A 16,822-nucleotide genomic window follows, 5' to 3' on the forward strand; every position below is an offset into this window, starting at 1 on the left:
AAAAAGTGATTGAGCTGTCATAAGGAAAACAATTGGATGATTGGGGGCATTGTAAAAATATAGAGAGAGATTGAAACATCATGGTACAACATAATTTTATTTTGCCATCCCGAACTACTGAAATTACACTTGTCAGTGGATGTAACGATGGCGTAATAACAACAAAAAATATTTTTTTTTAAGTTGACATGAGATCATTTAATTTCATTTGAGTTTGAATTAATTTATTCAACACGAAATATATTTCATTGATACAAAAATTAAAACACACATAAGGGATCTTACAAATATATTTACATTTAACAAATATTCAATAACAACAATATAAGCTTTTCATAATAATTCTTTAAGTTACATAGATATGGGTTTGACAATGTTTAAGTACATTATTTACAAAGCAGTTATTTGCTAAATATAAGATTACTTATAAATATTTTTATGGCATAAAATAGAGGCTGTTTGGACTAAATTTGACATTTAAACCAGGAAGAGTGCAAGAGGGAGGTAACAATTTTTAATTAAGAATTTACTTAGTCTTATATACGGGTGAGTAGAAATCAAATTACATCAATTATTATCATTTTGAGAGACAATAGCTAAATAATTGTTACATATTATTTAACGTCCAAAGTCGTTTCCAAAATTAAAAATGGAATTCAAGTTTTTATTGTGATAATATAAAAATAACAATTAAATAATATATAATTTTATGAGAATAAAGATACGTCATTATGCCACGCTATACTCACCTGTATATAAAAGTCTTGCTTATAATATTTTAATAAAGAAACTGATCTATTGTGCGCAGTATTTTGCTATAATAATATTAATGCAGAAATGTGTTTATATTACAAACTTATTACTAACAGTTTAGTTATTTTTTTTATATGACAACACCATATACAATACAAATTTCCTTCTACCATAAGACTAGATTTAAAAAAATGCCTGTCATTCAAATTCGATTATAAAATTTAAAAATATTAAGATTAATTCATTCTTATTACGAATATAGGATTTCAAAAGCCGAATTAATTTATATTTTAATTGTAAATGCTTTAAAGATCAATACTATAAATATTAAAAACAACTGCAAATAAGATTTTATTTTCTAATTTGATTGCAACGTTTCTAACACATAAAGGTTTTACTTCTGTATCGTGTTCTGACATGCATGCGTTTTTTTTTTAATGAAATGAGATACACTATTATTGAAATGCATTCAGTCCCAAGCTATTCATTACAAGCCGCATATAAATCCATCAGTCTAGCCATCTAAGCTTACATATTCCCTGTTATAAGAAATTTACAAAATCCAGTCAGCGTGTAAAATATATAATTCCCGTATTCATTGAACCAATCAATCTCCAATAAGGGAATTGTTATACTCATCTGTGAACCCGCATTGGATCAACGAGGTGAATCTCCAAGCCTTACCCACAAAGAGAGAGGACGCCTTAGCCCAGCAATGGGACATTAACATACTTTACTTTTTTCTACTTAATCCAGTTATAAAGTAAGACTAGACATCTGACAGGACAAACCAGCCCCCCCCCCTCCAACTACCTGTATGTTGTCATTCTAGCTTAAAAAATGCTAGGTGCCGCACTTTCAAATGACACAAAATATAAACGAAGCCAAAAATCCTTGATAGGAAGCTAATTTCCCCTTCATTGCTGCGAATTTAACTATTGATACTATGAGCACTTTTTCAAGTTGTTTCTAATGATAATTTTAACTTAAACATATAAAAATCTGCTGTAACTAATAACTTTGACAGATCTGTCATTTTCTTATCTATGGTTTCTACTAGAGGCTATACCAATGTTTGACAGTATCTTCAGTTGACCGATCTGAATGGCCGCTTTATCTATTTTTAATATAAATTAATTTAACAATTTTTTCTCTGAATATAATTATTATGACGGAATAATAGTAGCACGTATTAGTTAAACCATGTTGAGCTGAAATGTTCCAACCACAGAAAAACTTTTAATCTATTAAGATTTAAAGTGAATAAAAAAAATACATATCTTTAAAACAATATACATAGCATTATGTAAATATCATTATACATAAGTCACTATGAACAATGTTATCCGTTTTAAATATTCAGAACTTTTATTACTGTTACTGTAGGTTGAAACATTTATGTACAAGATGGTACATAAATCTGGTACAGTCAACATAATAAAACATTTAGATTTTTAAATTTGGATTTTTTCACCCAAATAAACATTCGTAATGATTCTTAATCCGTTCTAAGTTTAAGTTAATCTTATAAATAAGTAAACGAATCATATACTTCAAATTAATGCTGTCATTGTAAAAATCACACTCAGGTTCATTCGAACCTTTGGTCGTTTTTTAACAATCAATGTGTATCATACATCTATACTGAATAAAGATTTTGTCTTTGACTTGGACTAATTTGAATCAAAGCTCAACTCGAATTTAATAATTATGGCATTCGTAAATAGCCAACATTTTGTATCATTTGAGAGTGAGAAAACTTAACCATTTAATAAGGAATAACGAAATGATTATTTACCTTTAAAATTAAATTTCAAATAAAGAATTATTTTGTATCTGTGCTAAATTAAACTTTTTTAAATAAAAATTTTAACAAACGAATCTTATTTTAACAAACACAACATAATACTTCATATACGTAATTATATACCCTTGAGTCACATACTATAGTCACAATAGGATGTTTGCTGGCAACTGTCATATCTGTTGGCACTATATAGACCTGGTCATTTATAGATAACTTTTCAGTTCCAATTCCACGTACCTGATGAGAAAAAATATTCATTTTAAAGATGCAAACATAATCCTGTTAAGTTGAAAAGTTCGTCGATATTTTATTTTTTCATACCTTTAAATTAGTTTACAACAATCGTTTTGAATATTTTTAATGACAGAATTAAAGTAGAAGAAAAACAAGTTAAGGTTCAGTTCAAATTTTTATCCAAAATTTGTTCGACCAAGCTCCCCTCAAGTTAGTGCTATTTAAAAAACGTGACGTAATACCACTTCATTCTGTGTTCGTGTTACTGTGCCGTTACAAACTTTAAAAACTCTTCTAGGGTAGCAAATAGAGGCAATGGAGGTATTACCTACCATCGGTAAGCAATTTTATAACAAATAGCTCTAATTAATTTTAGAATTACTTATTATTATGTTTAAGGTATGGCTGGAGTGACGTCATCATTATAAAAAAGATGTTCGGTAGTCCTTACTATCTAATGTGGTCGTACTTATCTAGCCTACTATGGCCGTTTTTTGCTGTGAATATATTATATATCTCAAATAAACACCTAGTAGGTAAGTACATCAGTTATAGAGTTTTTAATCAATGTATACGTACCAAACTTTCAAACCAGAGATCTTGGAGTGAAGACGTGTACTAGCGAATCCCAACCACAGTCTGCTATTTGATGGGGCCTTAACGCGTTCCAGTCTAGACCGTATGTGAACTCGGAATGATGTCTGATAGTTTCTAGAGGATCACAGCCTCGCTTTAAATCCCATATTCTAAAAAAAAAAGACATAAATCAAATTAAAAATTTAGTACTCAGTATAAATTAGAAATATATAATTTAATACGTGGTGACGAATTGTCGATGTAAGGAATGGTTAATATTTTTTACAGCGCCAATATCTATGGACGTTGGTGACCGTTTATCACCAACGGATCATAAGCCACAATTTTTAAACAAAAAAAAAAAAAATTAAATAGTCAACTAAGAGCGAAGATATTAATCAACAAACAGACGAATTAAATATCAAATCTCTTTCTAAATTAAAATCAGCTGAAAAGTTACTAACATAAAAAAAAAACATTTCACATTAAAGAGTAAGACATATCTTCCACTTCGACCTTCAGCCTACTATGAAATATTGTATATATAAATAGAATACATAAGTCATTATATAAGTAATATACAGTTGGTGTATAATATGGCTTCAAATCCCACTCGTTATATAAGCACAATGACTTATATAAATCGCTCGTATTACATAACGCACACGTATATAATCTTATTAGATATCTCATTCTTACGGTTACCATGTCTGCGAATACTTATTCACACACTTGTTTATACTCTATTCCAACGATAACAGGAAAAAAGCCAAATAAGCAACATTTGACGGCAGATTGAAGCGATATCATTGGTTGAGAGCTTGATTAATCTATGATATTCACTATGGATTTGCGAAAAATTGGCGTTTTGAACGTCGACGAAACTGATCGGAATTTTGGAAGTAAAATTAAAATGGAAATAATCAGTTAAGTGTAAAAGTGAGCAATATAGCTGAGTTATTATCAAATCGCATGAAATACATAAATCTAAGATTTGTTTATCTTTTTTCCTACTTTCATTGGAATAGGCTATATAATCTTTATTTTTAAAAAGAACGCACTTATATATACTTATAATTTAAAATATTACAGATTAAGATGAAACTTGATCGTATTCGATACCTACTAAACATTTTAGATAAAAATAAAATAGAATTTCAAGGTCAAAATTACGTTCCACGTTATAACGTTTTATAAATACGTCACTAGTTTAAAAGTACTTTTTTGTCTATGAATACATGTTAATATCTTTGATTAGTCGATGCCTCTATGATAATCAATTTGTGTTGATTAATAAATTAATAGTTAAAATGACTAAGGAGTAACAGTAATTATACATAATCATTTACATTTTTAACTAAATTGTATATGGCTTATAACAAATACAGTAGAACCTCGATTATACGAACTAATTAGGACCGAGATTTGTTCGGATAATCGAAATGTGGGTACTTTGAGACGAAATCAAACAAAAATAATACTTTTTCACATGAAAACAGTAGTCTATTTAAACTTGACATACATATTAAAATATTAACACACTTAAAACATCATCAATTCTTAAATAAAGAACGGCTACAACAACCAACGTTCGGATATTTAAGCGTTCGAATAAACTAAGTCAGCGTTCGGATACTTGAGGGTTCCGATAATCGAGGTAATTTCGTTTCAAAAATCGCAAAAAAAGGTACTCTATACTCTGCCTTACGTTAGGAAGCAAAATTATAATATGACTCAACGCCGCAGTACTCGCAGTCAGAAAGTTAAACAACTAATTGATTGATACTACTAATACATTTTGGTTATTTTCATAGTATTATATCGTTTGATAAATGTAAATCTACCACATTTAATACAGAAACCTAGTTGGATAAAGCATTTACATAAATATTCAGCTCAAATGAAATTAAATATTTCGCTAAAAAATATTACTTTAAGGTATTAATTTAATAATTATGTTTGTTTTTCGTACCATTTTTATTGCTTAATTCTTTTCACAGATAATAAAATATAAAAGGCAAAAAAAACTTATTCGTATATTGCCAGCTTGAATATATGTTTTTCTAGCCCGTGTAAATTACGAAGGACCTTTTCGATAATTTATCGAGTTATTTTAAAAATGAAATTATGACGTATCAGTGGTCTTTTACATTCGATCGCTTAATAATTATATCAAACCTGTAAATCCATTATTTTTTTAAAATCTTACCTAGTCGTGAAGTCGTATGACACTGCAGCTAAGACCGAAGGAGCGTGCGGTGAGAACTGCACTCGTCGTACTGCACATTCGCATCCTAAAAGAAATGTAACATTTGTTAAATAAAATATTCAAGACCCTATTTGGATTTAAATGTTATCGTTTAACGTTTCGAAATAAATTGTAAAATTAAATATACGTTTTGAGATCACATTTTTTTTTTTAAATAATTGTAATTATTCTGTAGTTATGTGTGAGTGTGTGTTGAATGCATGGTTTATTATGAACGTGTTTAGATATTTGCGTACTGCGTAGAACGTTAATGCGTTTGTACGTATGAATGTTCATTAGCAGCCCGTAAATGTCCCACTGCTGGGATAAAGGCCTACTCTCCCTTTGAGGAGAAGGTTTGGAGCATATTCCACCACGCTGCTCCAATGCGGGTTGGCGGAATACACATGTGGCAGAATTTCGTTGAAATTAGACACATGCAGGTTTCCTCACGATGTTTTTCTTCACCACCGAGTACGAGATGAATTATAAACACAAATTAAACACATGAAAATTCAGTGGTGCCTGTCTGGGTTTGAACCCGAAATCATCGGTTAAGATGCACGCGTTCTAACCACTGGGCCATGTCGGCTTTTGAATGTTCGGAAGTTATTATTTGTCTTGAAAGACTTCTAAGATTGAGAAGTTTCAATACTAACCCCTAAGTCTTTTACAAAACAAATAACAATAAATCCATTTTTCAAGTGGAATATAACAGGACAAATAAACTCAATATCAATTTCATGCGGAAGAAAGCGAGTATTCAAAAGAATGAGAACCGATGTTATAAAATTGTAGAAAATTTATTTAAATTTTTATTTATAATTGATATTTTTTGAGATGATTGAAATCAGCATTCTACAAAACAGAAATAACAAAAGTGTTAATATAATATAATATAGAAACAACTATAACGCAAACCTAAAACTACCGTTAAAAATTATTTATTTACAACAAATACATGAAGTAATCATAAATTTTACGTTGCTATCCTAATTCAACACAATTAATCTTAAATACTATATAAAATATTTTGTTTAATTAAGTAAATAAGAACAATATTATTTACTATTTATTTATTATTTTTGTTTTTTAGACACGAACAACAAATCGAAGTTTGGAAAATGATTGCGTCAGTTTTAATTTTTTTTATATATAGTTTTATTTTAAAACAACAGATAATAAATCGGCAGTGCACTCTTGAAACGGTCTGGTTTTTTTAATGTAATATTATTAATTTAATAATAAATATATATTCTGATGAAATATTTATGATTACTTTAATACGATGTATATAAAATTATAAAGCCGTGATTTTTATTTTTTTTAATTTACGTTTTTTTCTGAACAGTTAGTATTTAGAAATTGTAGTTAAGGTTAATAAAATAATTTGAATTGAATTTTGATACAATGAGTACTACAACATATAAATTAATTATTACACACCTAGTTAACAAAAGAAAAAAAATTAAACACATAGAACATAACTATAGCAAACAAAATGTATTAAACCAGATTGTATTGTTACGAACACAAACAAAATTTAAGCTCAATCAAAAATGGTTTAAAATTTAAAAACACACATTCGTGTACTCGCACACAGGTGAAGTTAAATAAAACCCTATAAAAACCGAAAAAACAATACACATATAACCTATTTGATCTTAGAAAATATTAAGAAAAAAAATATTACCTTTAAGAGTAAACATAGGTGATGTGAGTCGTCTAAGATCCCAACCTCTGACAAGTCCGTCGGATCCCGCGGTAGCTAGCGCATGCGTCTCTAGTCGACTCCAATCACAAGACAGCACCTGCGAACAAAATTAAACCTTATAATCAACAACATAAAGTCGACATTCATAATCATAATCATTAAGCCTAATACATTGAAGATAATAAGGAATTAGATTTATTTCATAATGAGAAGTTCGCATTGTCAATAGTATGAACATTTATTTCATTAACGAAGATGTTATGTCCTTTATGTCTGTAATTACACTGGCTCACTCATCCCGAAACCGAAACAGTAATACATCGTATTGATGTTTAAAAACAGGATGAATGGAAGGTACCTACCAAAATAAGCTTGCATAAAGTGAGAAACCGTCAAAAAGAATTTTCTATTATAAAATTAGTTAATCCAATCCAAAAGGATATATATTTTATAACAAACATATTTTACTTGATTCATTATTGTAATTAAACAAAAATATTTAATATTATTTAAAAATTCTATAATATTTAAAGACATTGATGAGTTAACCAACCAAGTAATAGCAAATTGTCTTCATAATTAAAAATTATGAAATTAAAAATAAATATGGCCAAGGGGGCCCAGTGGGTAGAACTTAAGATTTAAACTGAAAGCTGGTTCAAATCCACGCAAATACTTATTTATTTTTCACATATTAAATTTGTACTTCTTTTTTTTTGTTCTCTTTGGTAAAGAAGAAATCCCTAAGGAAACTTGCATGTATTATGTATAGTTATATCCACCAAACTATAGACGAGCAATGTATAAGTGAAAAAAATTACTTCTAATAGAATAGGACATTATTTTAGGACTTTGTCCAGCTGCGGGCATATAACTATAATACATTACCTCAGCATCATGTGCTTTTATCACAGCAGCCGGTCTACTTGGTTCCGTACACGTCCACAGTTTGAGATGACCGTCACCAGAGACTGAAGCGAAGGTGGCTGGAGAGTGTGGAGAAAACGTCGCCGTGTAAACCAGCTGAGAATGACCCGAAAATGTACTGAGACACACTTCAGATTCGGGATCCCACTGAAAAAGTTAAAAATAATTTAAAATCTGAGTCTGTCTCGAGTTGGTATTTGTACTTGGTGACTTTTTAAATATAATATTTTTTGTGGCTTCCTCTACGTTAATAACATGCTAATTAGGATTAATAACTTCATCATGGGTTATGAACATGACAGCACATATACATATATACAACAGCGCATATAGCAAGACATTCAGTCTTTCATATCATAATTGCATCATCAATCATGTGAACTAAGACGTCTCTGTTGCCTGTAATATTAAACAAGTATTTTGAGCTATGTAATATAGGCAAAATATCTACCTACTCAGACAGGCTTTTAAAAAGCTTTACAGACTACTATAAAAAAAAAATAGATGTTATACATCAGACAGAACTACTAAAACACTTATAATACATATTGCAAGGAAAAAATATTATATATCAATGTGAAAATGTAACTGTATTTATGTAACAATATTTTCCTAGGAAGTGTTAACTATACATTCTTACTGTAAGAAATTAATTAATATTTTCCATAGTGATTTTTATTGTGATCAGTGACTAATTCCTTTTAGGACTTGGCCGCAGAATTATACCCAGAATTATACCTATATAATGTACAGTTTAGTTTCCTTAAATGCCACATGCATAATGCTGCATAATTTATACTACATGTGAAGTGTGTTTATGTACAAACATAATTTATTCAATGTTGTTATTAAATTTTTGTTTTCATTTTGCACTACCCCCAACAAATTTTGTACTGCTTGAAGTTGACTGGTGGAGTATGCATTAATATTAAGCCTACCTTTTATGCAATTACAATTTGTTATGCAATCAAATGTATATAATTGTATGTATAATATAAAATATTACTTCATAATTCACTTTTAATTTTAACTTATTTAATAACTAACCTAATTAAAAATAGTGCAATTTCTTATTACTTTCTTACCAATTTAACTGTTGTATCCCAACTAGCACTTAGTAAATGTGCTCGGGGCCAATCCACAGAGCACACCTCGCTATGATGTGCCCTTAAGACCCTCAAAGGGGCTGCACATCCTCCTCTCCACACTATCACAGCACCATCACCTGCCCCACAAGCGGCAACACCATCTGCTGTACCCGACCATGTCTGAAAAGGATATTACTACATTACAATGAGATCTTAAAAACTTTTCAAACTATATGAATTTAAAGACAATAGAAATCAAATTATTCTTTTTTCTATTTGAGTACTGATGACAGATAAAAATATTTTTGAAGGCAAAGACAGGAACTAATACATATATTATGTTTTTGTAACACAATAATTATAATATAGTTATCTAATATGAATAAAGTCAATAACATAAAATGAAATCCAAGTACAAATACTGAAATAGAAATTTCAAATTGTGAAAATACAAAGTTCATTTAGTAAATTTACAAAAGTATTTTGATGGATTAATTCTCAAAAACAAAGCAAAATATTATTGAGTCAGGTTAAACTATAAATACCAAGTAACAAAATTGTAAGCCGGTTTAGTGCTTTCGTCAGAATGTGCGTTCACATAACAACACTTCTAAGGCTTCAATATGCTAGTTTCATATGGAAAATATACAAGTTTATGGGATTATATTAAAGATGTAAGGAGATTGAACTGTAGTCTAGATTCAAAAGCCTATTAAAATAAATATTGATTATTGACACACCCACCACATTTTATAATAAGTGATGCTTTACAATTTTTAAATACATATCCAATTAGCTAAATAGAAACTGATCTTTACAATATTTGTAAAATTACAAAATGTGAATATTGATAAATACTTCGAGGTTCTTAAATAAAAATTTAGTTCTTATTCAAAAAATAAGTACCTCAGATTTTAAGTCAGTTCAATATTACAATATGGATTTAATTTATTCATTGATTTCATAAGTCAAGGTCAAAGGTTGAATGTTACCACATCAAATAGTCCATCACTCCATTCTAATTTCTGTAGTTCGACTATTGTTGTTCCTTCCGGTGATAATTCTAAGAAGAATAATGTCCCACCCCCAGCGAGACCATAATACTGACTGGTGGCTACTGCCAATGAATCTGGTCGTGTTCTGGAAAACCGAACACTGTAGCCATGCCGGCCTGGTGTTAGAAATGTTGGCATACTGATGGTGTAACTGAAAATAAAATAAAAAATACACTTCATTTTACTTAATCAAATTTTAAGTATAAATTGAGTAAATGTAACACTTAATACATAAGTTAATAGTTTCCTTAAATTCTAAATTTGTCTTTTAAAAGCCCGTACACTTATAAACATTATCATACATTTGTAATCATCAAATACTTCTATAGATTTTTCGTTTGATTATTTCCTTAAGATTTAAAGTTGATTGTTGAGTTGTCACGTTTATAAGAAACAAAAATACAATTATCTTAAAATAAAACTTAAAATATTAAGGTGCTGGGCATAAAATGCCGAAAGTAATAAAAAACTTACTGAATCTACATCAGACAATTTACATTATTTTCTCGTCCTTGACCTATTGTTTTATAAAACGTATGAATACAAATCTAATTAGATTCTTGTATGATTAGAATACATTTTAATTAAAGTACAAAAATGACAACAAAAACAAGGCGATTAAATCCAACTTAACCCTTTAATAACTGTCAAAACATAGCTTGACATTTCCTTGACCGGATTTAAAAACATCGAATAGTGTTGTACTTCATAGTATCGATTTATTCAGGAGTTACCGTCACACGATTTTAATCCAATTTGTACTCCTACGAACTAAATCCAATTAGATCTTACTGAAGGAAACCTCACAGGGAAAGTATATATATGTACAGAGAACCTACCAACCATTGTCATTTCTGGTGAGTGCTTCACAACTCACACAATCCTAAACTATATTCCATAAAATTATTTAAATTCCTTTTACTTCTAATTCAATCTTTATTCCTGACCAAATCAAAACAAGCAAAATGCTTGACTACCTAGCCCTGGCTTTTGTGGTCGCGGTGAAAGTTTTCAAGAAAACTACTCCGAATGGCAAAGTTACGGTTTACCTTGGCAAGCGCGACTTCATTGATCATGTAGATTATTGCGATCCCGTCGATGGCGTTGTGGTCGTCGACACCGATTATCTGAAAGGACGAAAAGTTTACAGCCAGGTATAAAAGTGACAAGTGCATTGTGTAAAGTGAATTCGAGTTACACGAAAGTGCTTTAATTTCTAATTATTAATTTTTATTTCTAAACAGCTCGTTACGACGTACCGCTTCGGTAGGGAGGAAGATGAGGTCATGGGAGTCAAATTCTCGAAGGAAATGGTCATTGGCCAAGATCAAGTTGTACCAATGGTCAACGCTAAAATGGAATTAACACCTGTCCAGGAGAAGCTCCTGAAGAAGCTTGGACCTAATGCCTTTCCTTTCACATTCACCTTCCCCGAGATGTCTCCTAGCTCGGTAATGCCTCTTAACGTTTTATAATTATATAAAATTTCCTGATACTCCTAAATCTACAATGCGATTATTTTGTTCAGGTAACTCTTCAACCATCTGAAGAGGACCAGGGAAAGCCCATGGGCGTAGACTACTGCGTGCGAACTTATGTGGCCGACAATGAAGATGACAAGGGCCACAAGAGGAGCTCCGTTACTCTTGCTATCAAGAAGGTATACTTAATAAATATTTAAAACACAGTTTTGTCTATACCTACAACACAATTACTACTGAATAATGTATAACCGTTCTTCTAGTTGCAACATGCTCCAGCTGCCCGTGGGCGACGCCTTCCTAGCTCCCTGGTGAGCAAGGGCTTCACCTTCAGCAACGGCAAAATTAGCCTAGAGGTTACTCTCGACAAGGAGATCTACTACCATGGGGAAAAGGTCGCCGCTAACATCATCGTATCTAACAACTCCAGGAAATCTGTCCGCAACATTCGCTGCATGGTTGTACAGCATGTTGAAATTACTATGATTAACTCTCAATTCAGCCGCCATGTTGCATCTTTGGAAAGCCGTGAGGGATGCCCAATCACTCCTGGTGCCAGCCTTTCTAAGACCTTCTACCTGGTGCCTTTGGCTCGCAGCAACAAGGATATCCGCGGTTAGCAATTTACTGCAGCTTTTATTTATAATTCATAGCTTAATATTTTATAATAGACATTCCAAAAATTATAAATATCAAATACATAAATATTTTCAACAGGTGTCGCTTTGGATGGACACTTAAAGGAAGATGATGTCAACCTCGCCAGCTCTACTTTGGTCTCCGAAGGCAAATGCCCTGCTGAGGCCATTGGTATTGTGGTTTCCTACTCGGTACGCGTCAAGCTTAACTGCGGAACCCTTGGTGGAGAACTCGTCACTGACGTACCCTTCAAACTGCTTCACCCAGCTGAAGGTATGTAAAGTTAATAACTGTGAATACAATTTTCAGCACCAAAAGTTTTATGCACGAGAATATCAACGGCTTGGAATTATTCCTAAAATATATTTCTTTATATATTTTCTAACTACACAGGCACCGTCGAACGTCAACGTTTCAATGCCATGAAGAAGATGCAATCCATTGAGAGACATCGCTATGAAAATTCGATGTATGCCAATGAGGAGGAAGACAATATTGTTTTCGAGGACTTCGCTCGTCTCAGGATGAACGAACCCGAATAAGCAATTGAAAACTTGAAGTCGAACAACACCAAAAAAAGGGAAAAAAATATAAAAATACAAAAAAAATGTAATCAAGCAAGTTAGACAACACCTTGACCACGGAACCGTGCCGCTCATTAACCTTATAATCGATTCATTTTCATCCATTAAATACCTATTTATTTGGATTTTACCCTATATAATTTTGCCTAATTTAAAACTGTAATCAAATCAGTTATGGATAGTGTGAGTTTAATCATAGCTAAATGAATTGAAATACATGTAATATCGATAATTTAAAAAAATGTCCAAAAAAATATCATTAACATCTAATTGTAACCTTACCTTATTTGTGCCTTTATAAAATTTAATATATAGCTATCACCAGACACTGTATTTTTATTTACACTGCTTCTACTATAAGATAATTCTTATAAAATATTTCGAGACAGTCAATATTCATAAATTTTGATGTGGCCACACTGACAACTTGTGCTTTACTGACATTACACTAAAGTAGTATGCAAAGTTAACTATGATCTCTTTTGCATATCTATTGTATTCTATTTTAATTCAAAGGGGCACATTTATCCCTACTCTTAACGATTGCACTTTTTTATAGCTTCTTGATTATCCAAAGGTGTAAGTGTTGTGTACACACTGACCTGCGCCAGCATTTAATACTATGCAATATTTTTTAACTCTTTCTATAGTCGTTTTGTTTAACACAGAAGAATCACTAAATTTAGGAGAAAATGACTTTGCAATGAAGTTTAATATTTTCTGAATTTTAATGTAATATAGTACCTTTTTTGAAAACTCAGCGTTCTCTAAAAAAGAATAAAAAACATGGTCTATATTTATTACAAATTATTAATAATTTTAAAATAATCGACAAGCCACTGAAACAAAATAGGTTGGATGTAGTTACATATGTAGCAGAAGTTTTTTATTAAAGTCATCAATAATATTGTTTTATTAATATACAATAAACTAAATACTTCAATCAAAGCAAGTTATAATAAACTATCTACATAGTTAACAATTTACGAATCATACCATTCGTAGTAAAAATAAATTGAAATAAAATAGCAAAATTTCTACCAACATTTCATTGTTTTCTTTCCATTTGCTCTTCTAATTTTAAGGGTAAAATACAAACCAGCCCTCATTGTTTTTTAACGTACTAGTTATTAATAGATTCACATACTTAAATATTCTTCATTGTCCATAAGGAGTATGTATTATAAGAAGCGAAATTATAACAAATACCAATTTATATGCAAAAAAAAAATTTTTAAGAACTATAATTTATAATATTTGTTGTGAATGCCTGAAAGTACTGACAATGTTAATAATAATATAATATGTACCTCTTACTAAATGAGGACAATTATCCATAGACAATATCTATATAACAGGAAAATTGTCTTTAAAAAAGTAATATGTTTTTTTATTTATTTAAATTAGATGAAATCCATAATTTTAATATATATATATCGTATGTAATTAATTAAAAATGTAAGAAGTGAACATTCTTAATAAATACAAGTGTATCACTCATAATCCGAATGGACGACATTCCGACATGACCGGAGAGAGACACCGCTGAGTAATTCTTGACAAAAAACTCACCAACTTTTTATTTGGTTAACGCTAGAGTTAGATCCCAAGATCACAGGTTTCACAGCTTTGTAATCCACTACATTAACGAAGTTTTTAATTAAAAGATGGAGCAAGTTTCAATCGCAGGTCTTTTAAAACTATTTAAAAAAAATATATATACATAGACACAAAATATCCACATGAATGTTTTCTTTTATTATCTTATGATTGAGTTGTATGTAGTATTACAATTTTTATAAAGATCTTTTATTTTTATTAAAATACATCAAATTATCATATATTTTTTGGTAATAAACAAAGACCACAAAGGAAACTCCTAAATTAGATTAGTTTTTACTTCTCATTAAATAATATCACGGATACAAATGCGTACTTCTAAATAGTCTAATGAACTATTCAATAATAAAAAAAATATGCATAGAATCCCTAAGACAATTTTCTCATGCCCGAACTGGTCAAACTAGTTACGGACAAAAGACATGGACAAGGAAGATCCACGTAAGGACACATATTGTTATAGTGAAAAGGGTTCGTCCAAAAACCTGTTCGAACACTTCCCTGTGGGAAAGGACATCAAATGACCCCTTTATTTGCATGTGCAATATACAATAGTCTTTCTGACACACGGACCCTACGGGTATGAGCTGTTTCGTCTTATTCCGTTATATTTAGCAATCGTACTTACGTAGCACTAGATAATTGTATACATTTTTCGTTCTCATCCTGTTTACTAGCTGCACCGTAAATGATAATAAATCGTATTAAATAGTTGTGTCAGCTTAAAAAAGGAATAAACAGTATTGCTTAAATACATTTAATTTATAATGATTAAAACATATTATAACGTTATGGTGCCTGGATTATGACATAAATAATGCTACGTAATATAAACCACCAAACTATTAAACCAGGTCTGTATGTCACGTACACTAAATTATACAATGCACCCTCAAACGGACAAGTGTAACCCAAACGACACCTTGGCGATTCAAAATACCGCCAACAGGAAATAGGTAGTGAAAATATATATTATTCATGACAATGTGAACTTTATTGGTTTGTAATAGAGTTCAATTCGATTAGAACGGGTAACGAAGTGTACATTATAGTGGACAATATTCCCACGTCTTAAACTGGTCAAACGGGTTTGTTGGAAAGTTTTAGGGTGGACATCCTTTGACCGTCTTTGAGGGACGTGATAACGGTCGCTTGTAAAGGATTACTTGTACATTTCGCAATGTGGGAAATATTCCATCTATTTAATAATAGCTCAATATTCGCGTATTGGTATTCTGATTTCATTTATTTATTATTAACGACACTATATGGTTTTAGTTGCATTAGTTACAACAATTATTACTCATACTTCTGACGATATATTGTTTAATTTTGGTATTTTAGTGTAAAACTTGGCATAGCTTTATGCAAGCTCGTCTGAGTGGAACCTACTCATCATATCGTCTAATGCGAAGTAGCAATACTTTGTATTTTTGGGTTCCGGTTTGAAGGTTGAGTTAGTAACTACGAGCTCAAGGGACCTGACATCGCTGTTCCCAAGTTTGGTAGGTACAATGGTGAAGTAAGAAATGTGTGTATATTGGTAACCATAGAGTTTAAAAAAAAAATAAAAAATTGTTATGATCATTTCATTATCGAATGGAATTACTTCTACTTGAATTTTGCATTATTACTAATAACATTTTATTAATAATAATCGCTACCCAATAATCTGATCGCTCCCAAAGTTATATCAGACTAGGAAATGTAATTTTTTTTATACTTAATAATTTCCATAGGGACTCATAAACTAATTTAAGAAATCACTTACTATTATTAAGATCAAATTGCACAAATGACTACGAATGTCTTTTTACAAATATTTTGTTAGTAATATTCAGCATTGAAAACCATTTTCAATTCTATCACGAAAATTCGTGAATTACGTAGCTGCAATAATCTTTATCATTATTAAGAGGTGATGAAACATTTATAAAGTATAATAATAGATGCGCAATACTCTACATCTTCCCTATGTTTTTTTATCTTGACGCGTGCCAGCGTTTAAATAAAAGGTCTCACGGGGAGATATTCCGGGACCCCTTTTCTACGTGGTCCAGAGCAAGAAAAAACCTAACGTTAATACAATAAAGAGA

General features: G+C 30.7%; 2 protein-coding genes across 2 annotated transcripts; one reads left to right on the plus strand and one right to left on the minus strand.

Moving 5' to 3' along the window:
• Positions 1 to 272: 272 nt before the first annotated feature.
• On the minus strand, positions 273 to 11,030 carry LOC125063936 (peroxisomal targeting signal 2 receptor). Its single transcript, XM_047670662.1, has 8 exons — positions 10,877 to 11,030; positions 10,340 to 10,553; positions 9,345 to 9,527; positions 8,221 to 8,406; positions 7,312 to 7,429; positions 5,580 to 5,664; positions 3,374 to 3,540; positions 273 to 2,797 (listed from the first exon to the last, which is right to left on the minus strand). Exons 2-7 carry the CDS (start codon positions 10,538 to 10,540, stop codon positions 3,381 to 3,383), a joined length of 933 nt encoding a protein of 310 aa, XP_047526618.1. The 5' UTR covers positions 10,541 to 10,553; positions 10,877 to 11,030; the 3' UTR covers positions 273 to 2,797; positions 3,374 to 3,380.
• Positions 11,031 to 11,240: 210 nt separating this feature from the next.
• LOC125063935 (arrestin homolog) lies at positions 11,241 to 13,432 on the plus strand. Its single transcript, XM_047670661.1, has 6 exons — positions 11,241 to 11,556; positions 11,647 to 11,853; positions 11,931 to 12,062; positions 12,147 to 12,498; positions 12,601 to 12,795; positions 12,916 to 13,432. Exons 1-6 carry the CDS (start codon positions 11,368 to 11,370, stop codon positions 13,062 to 13,064), a joined length of 1,224 nt encoding a protein of 407 aa, XP_047526617.1. The 5' UTR covers positions 11,241 to 11,367; the 3' UTR covers positions 13,065 to 13,432.
• The last annotated feature ends 3,390 nt before the right edge of the window (positions 13,433 to 16,822 follow it).

This window comes from Vanessa atalanta, chromosome 5 (assembly GCF_905147765.1).
Source record: "Vanessa atalanta chromosome 5, ilVanAtal1.2, whole genome shotgun sequence".
NCBI classification, from domain to species: Eukaryota; Metazoa; Arthropoda; class Insecta; order Lepidoptera; family Nymphalidae; genus Vanessa; species Vanessa atalanta.

Excerpts from the sequence above, each read along its gene's own strand:
- LOC125063936 (XM_047670662.1), bottom strand. The coding sequence starts at position 10,540 with ATGCCAACATTTCTAACACCAGGCCGGCATGGCTACAGTGTTCGGTTT. Across the intron at positions 8,407-9,344 it reads GGGATACAACAGTTAAATTG|TGGGATCCCGAATCTGAAGT; the intron begins GTAAGAAAGTAA and ends TAACTTTTTCAG. Across the intron at positions 7,430-8,220 it reads TAAAAGCACATGATGCTGAG|GTGCTGTCTTGTGATTGGAG; the intron begins GTAATGTATTAT and ends TTTTGTTCGCAG.
- LOC125063935 (XM_047670661.1), top strand. The coding sequence starts at position 11,368 with ATGCTTGACTACCTAGCCCTGGCTTTTGTGGTCGCGGTGAAAGTTTTC. Across the intron at positions 12,063-12,146 it reads TTACTCTTGCTATCAAGAAG|TTGCAACATGCTCCAGCTGC; the intron begins GTATACTTAATA and ends CCGTTCTTCTAG. Across the intron at positions 12,499-12,600 it reads CAGCAACAAGGATATCCGCG|GTGTCGCTTTGGATGGACAC; the intron begins GTTAGCAATTTA and ends TATTTTCAACAG.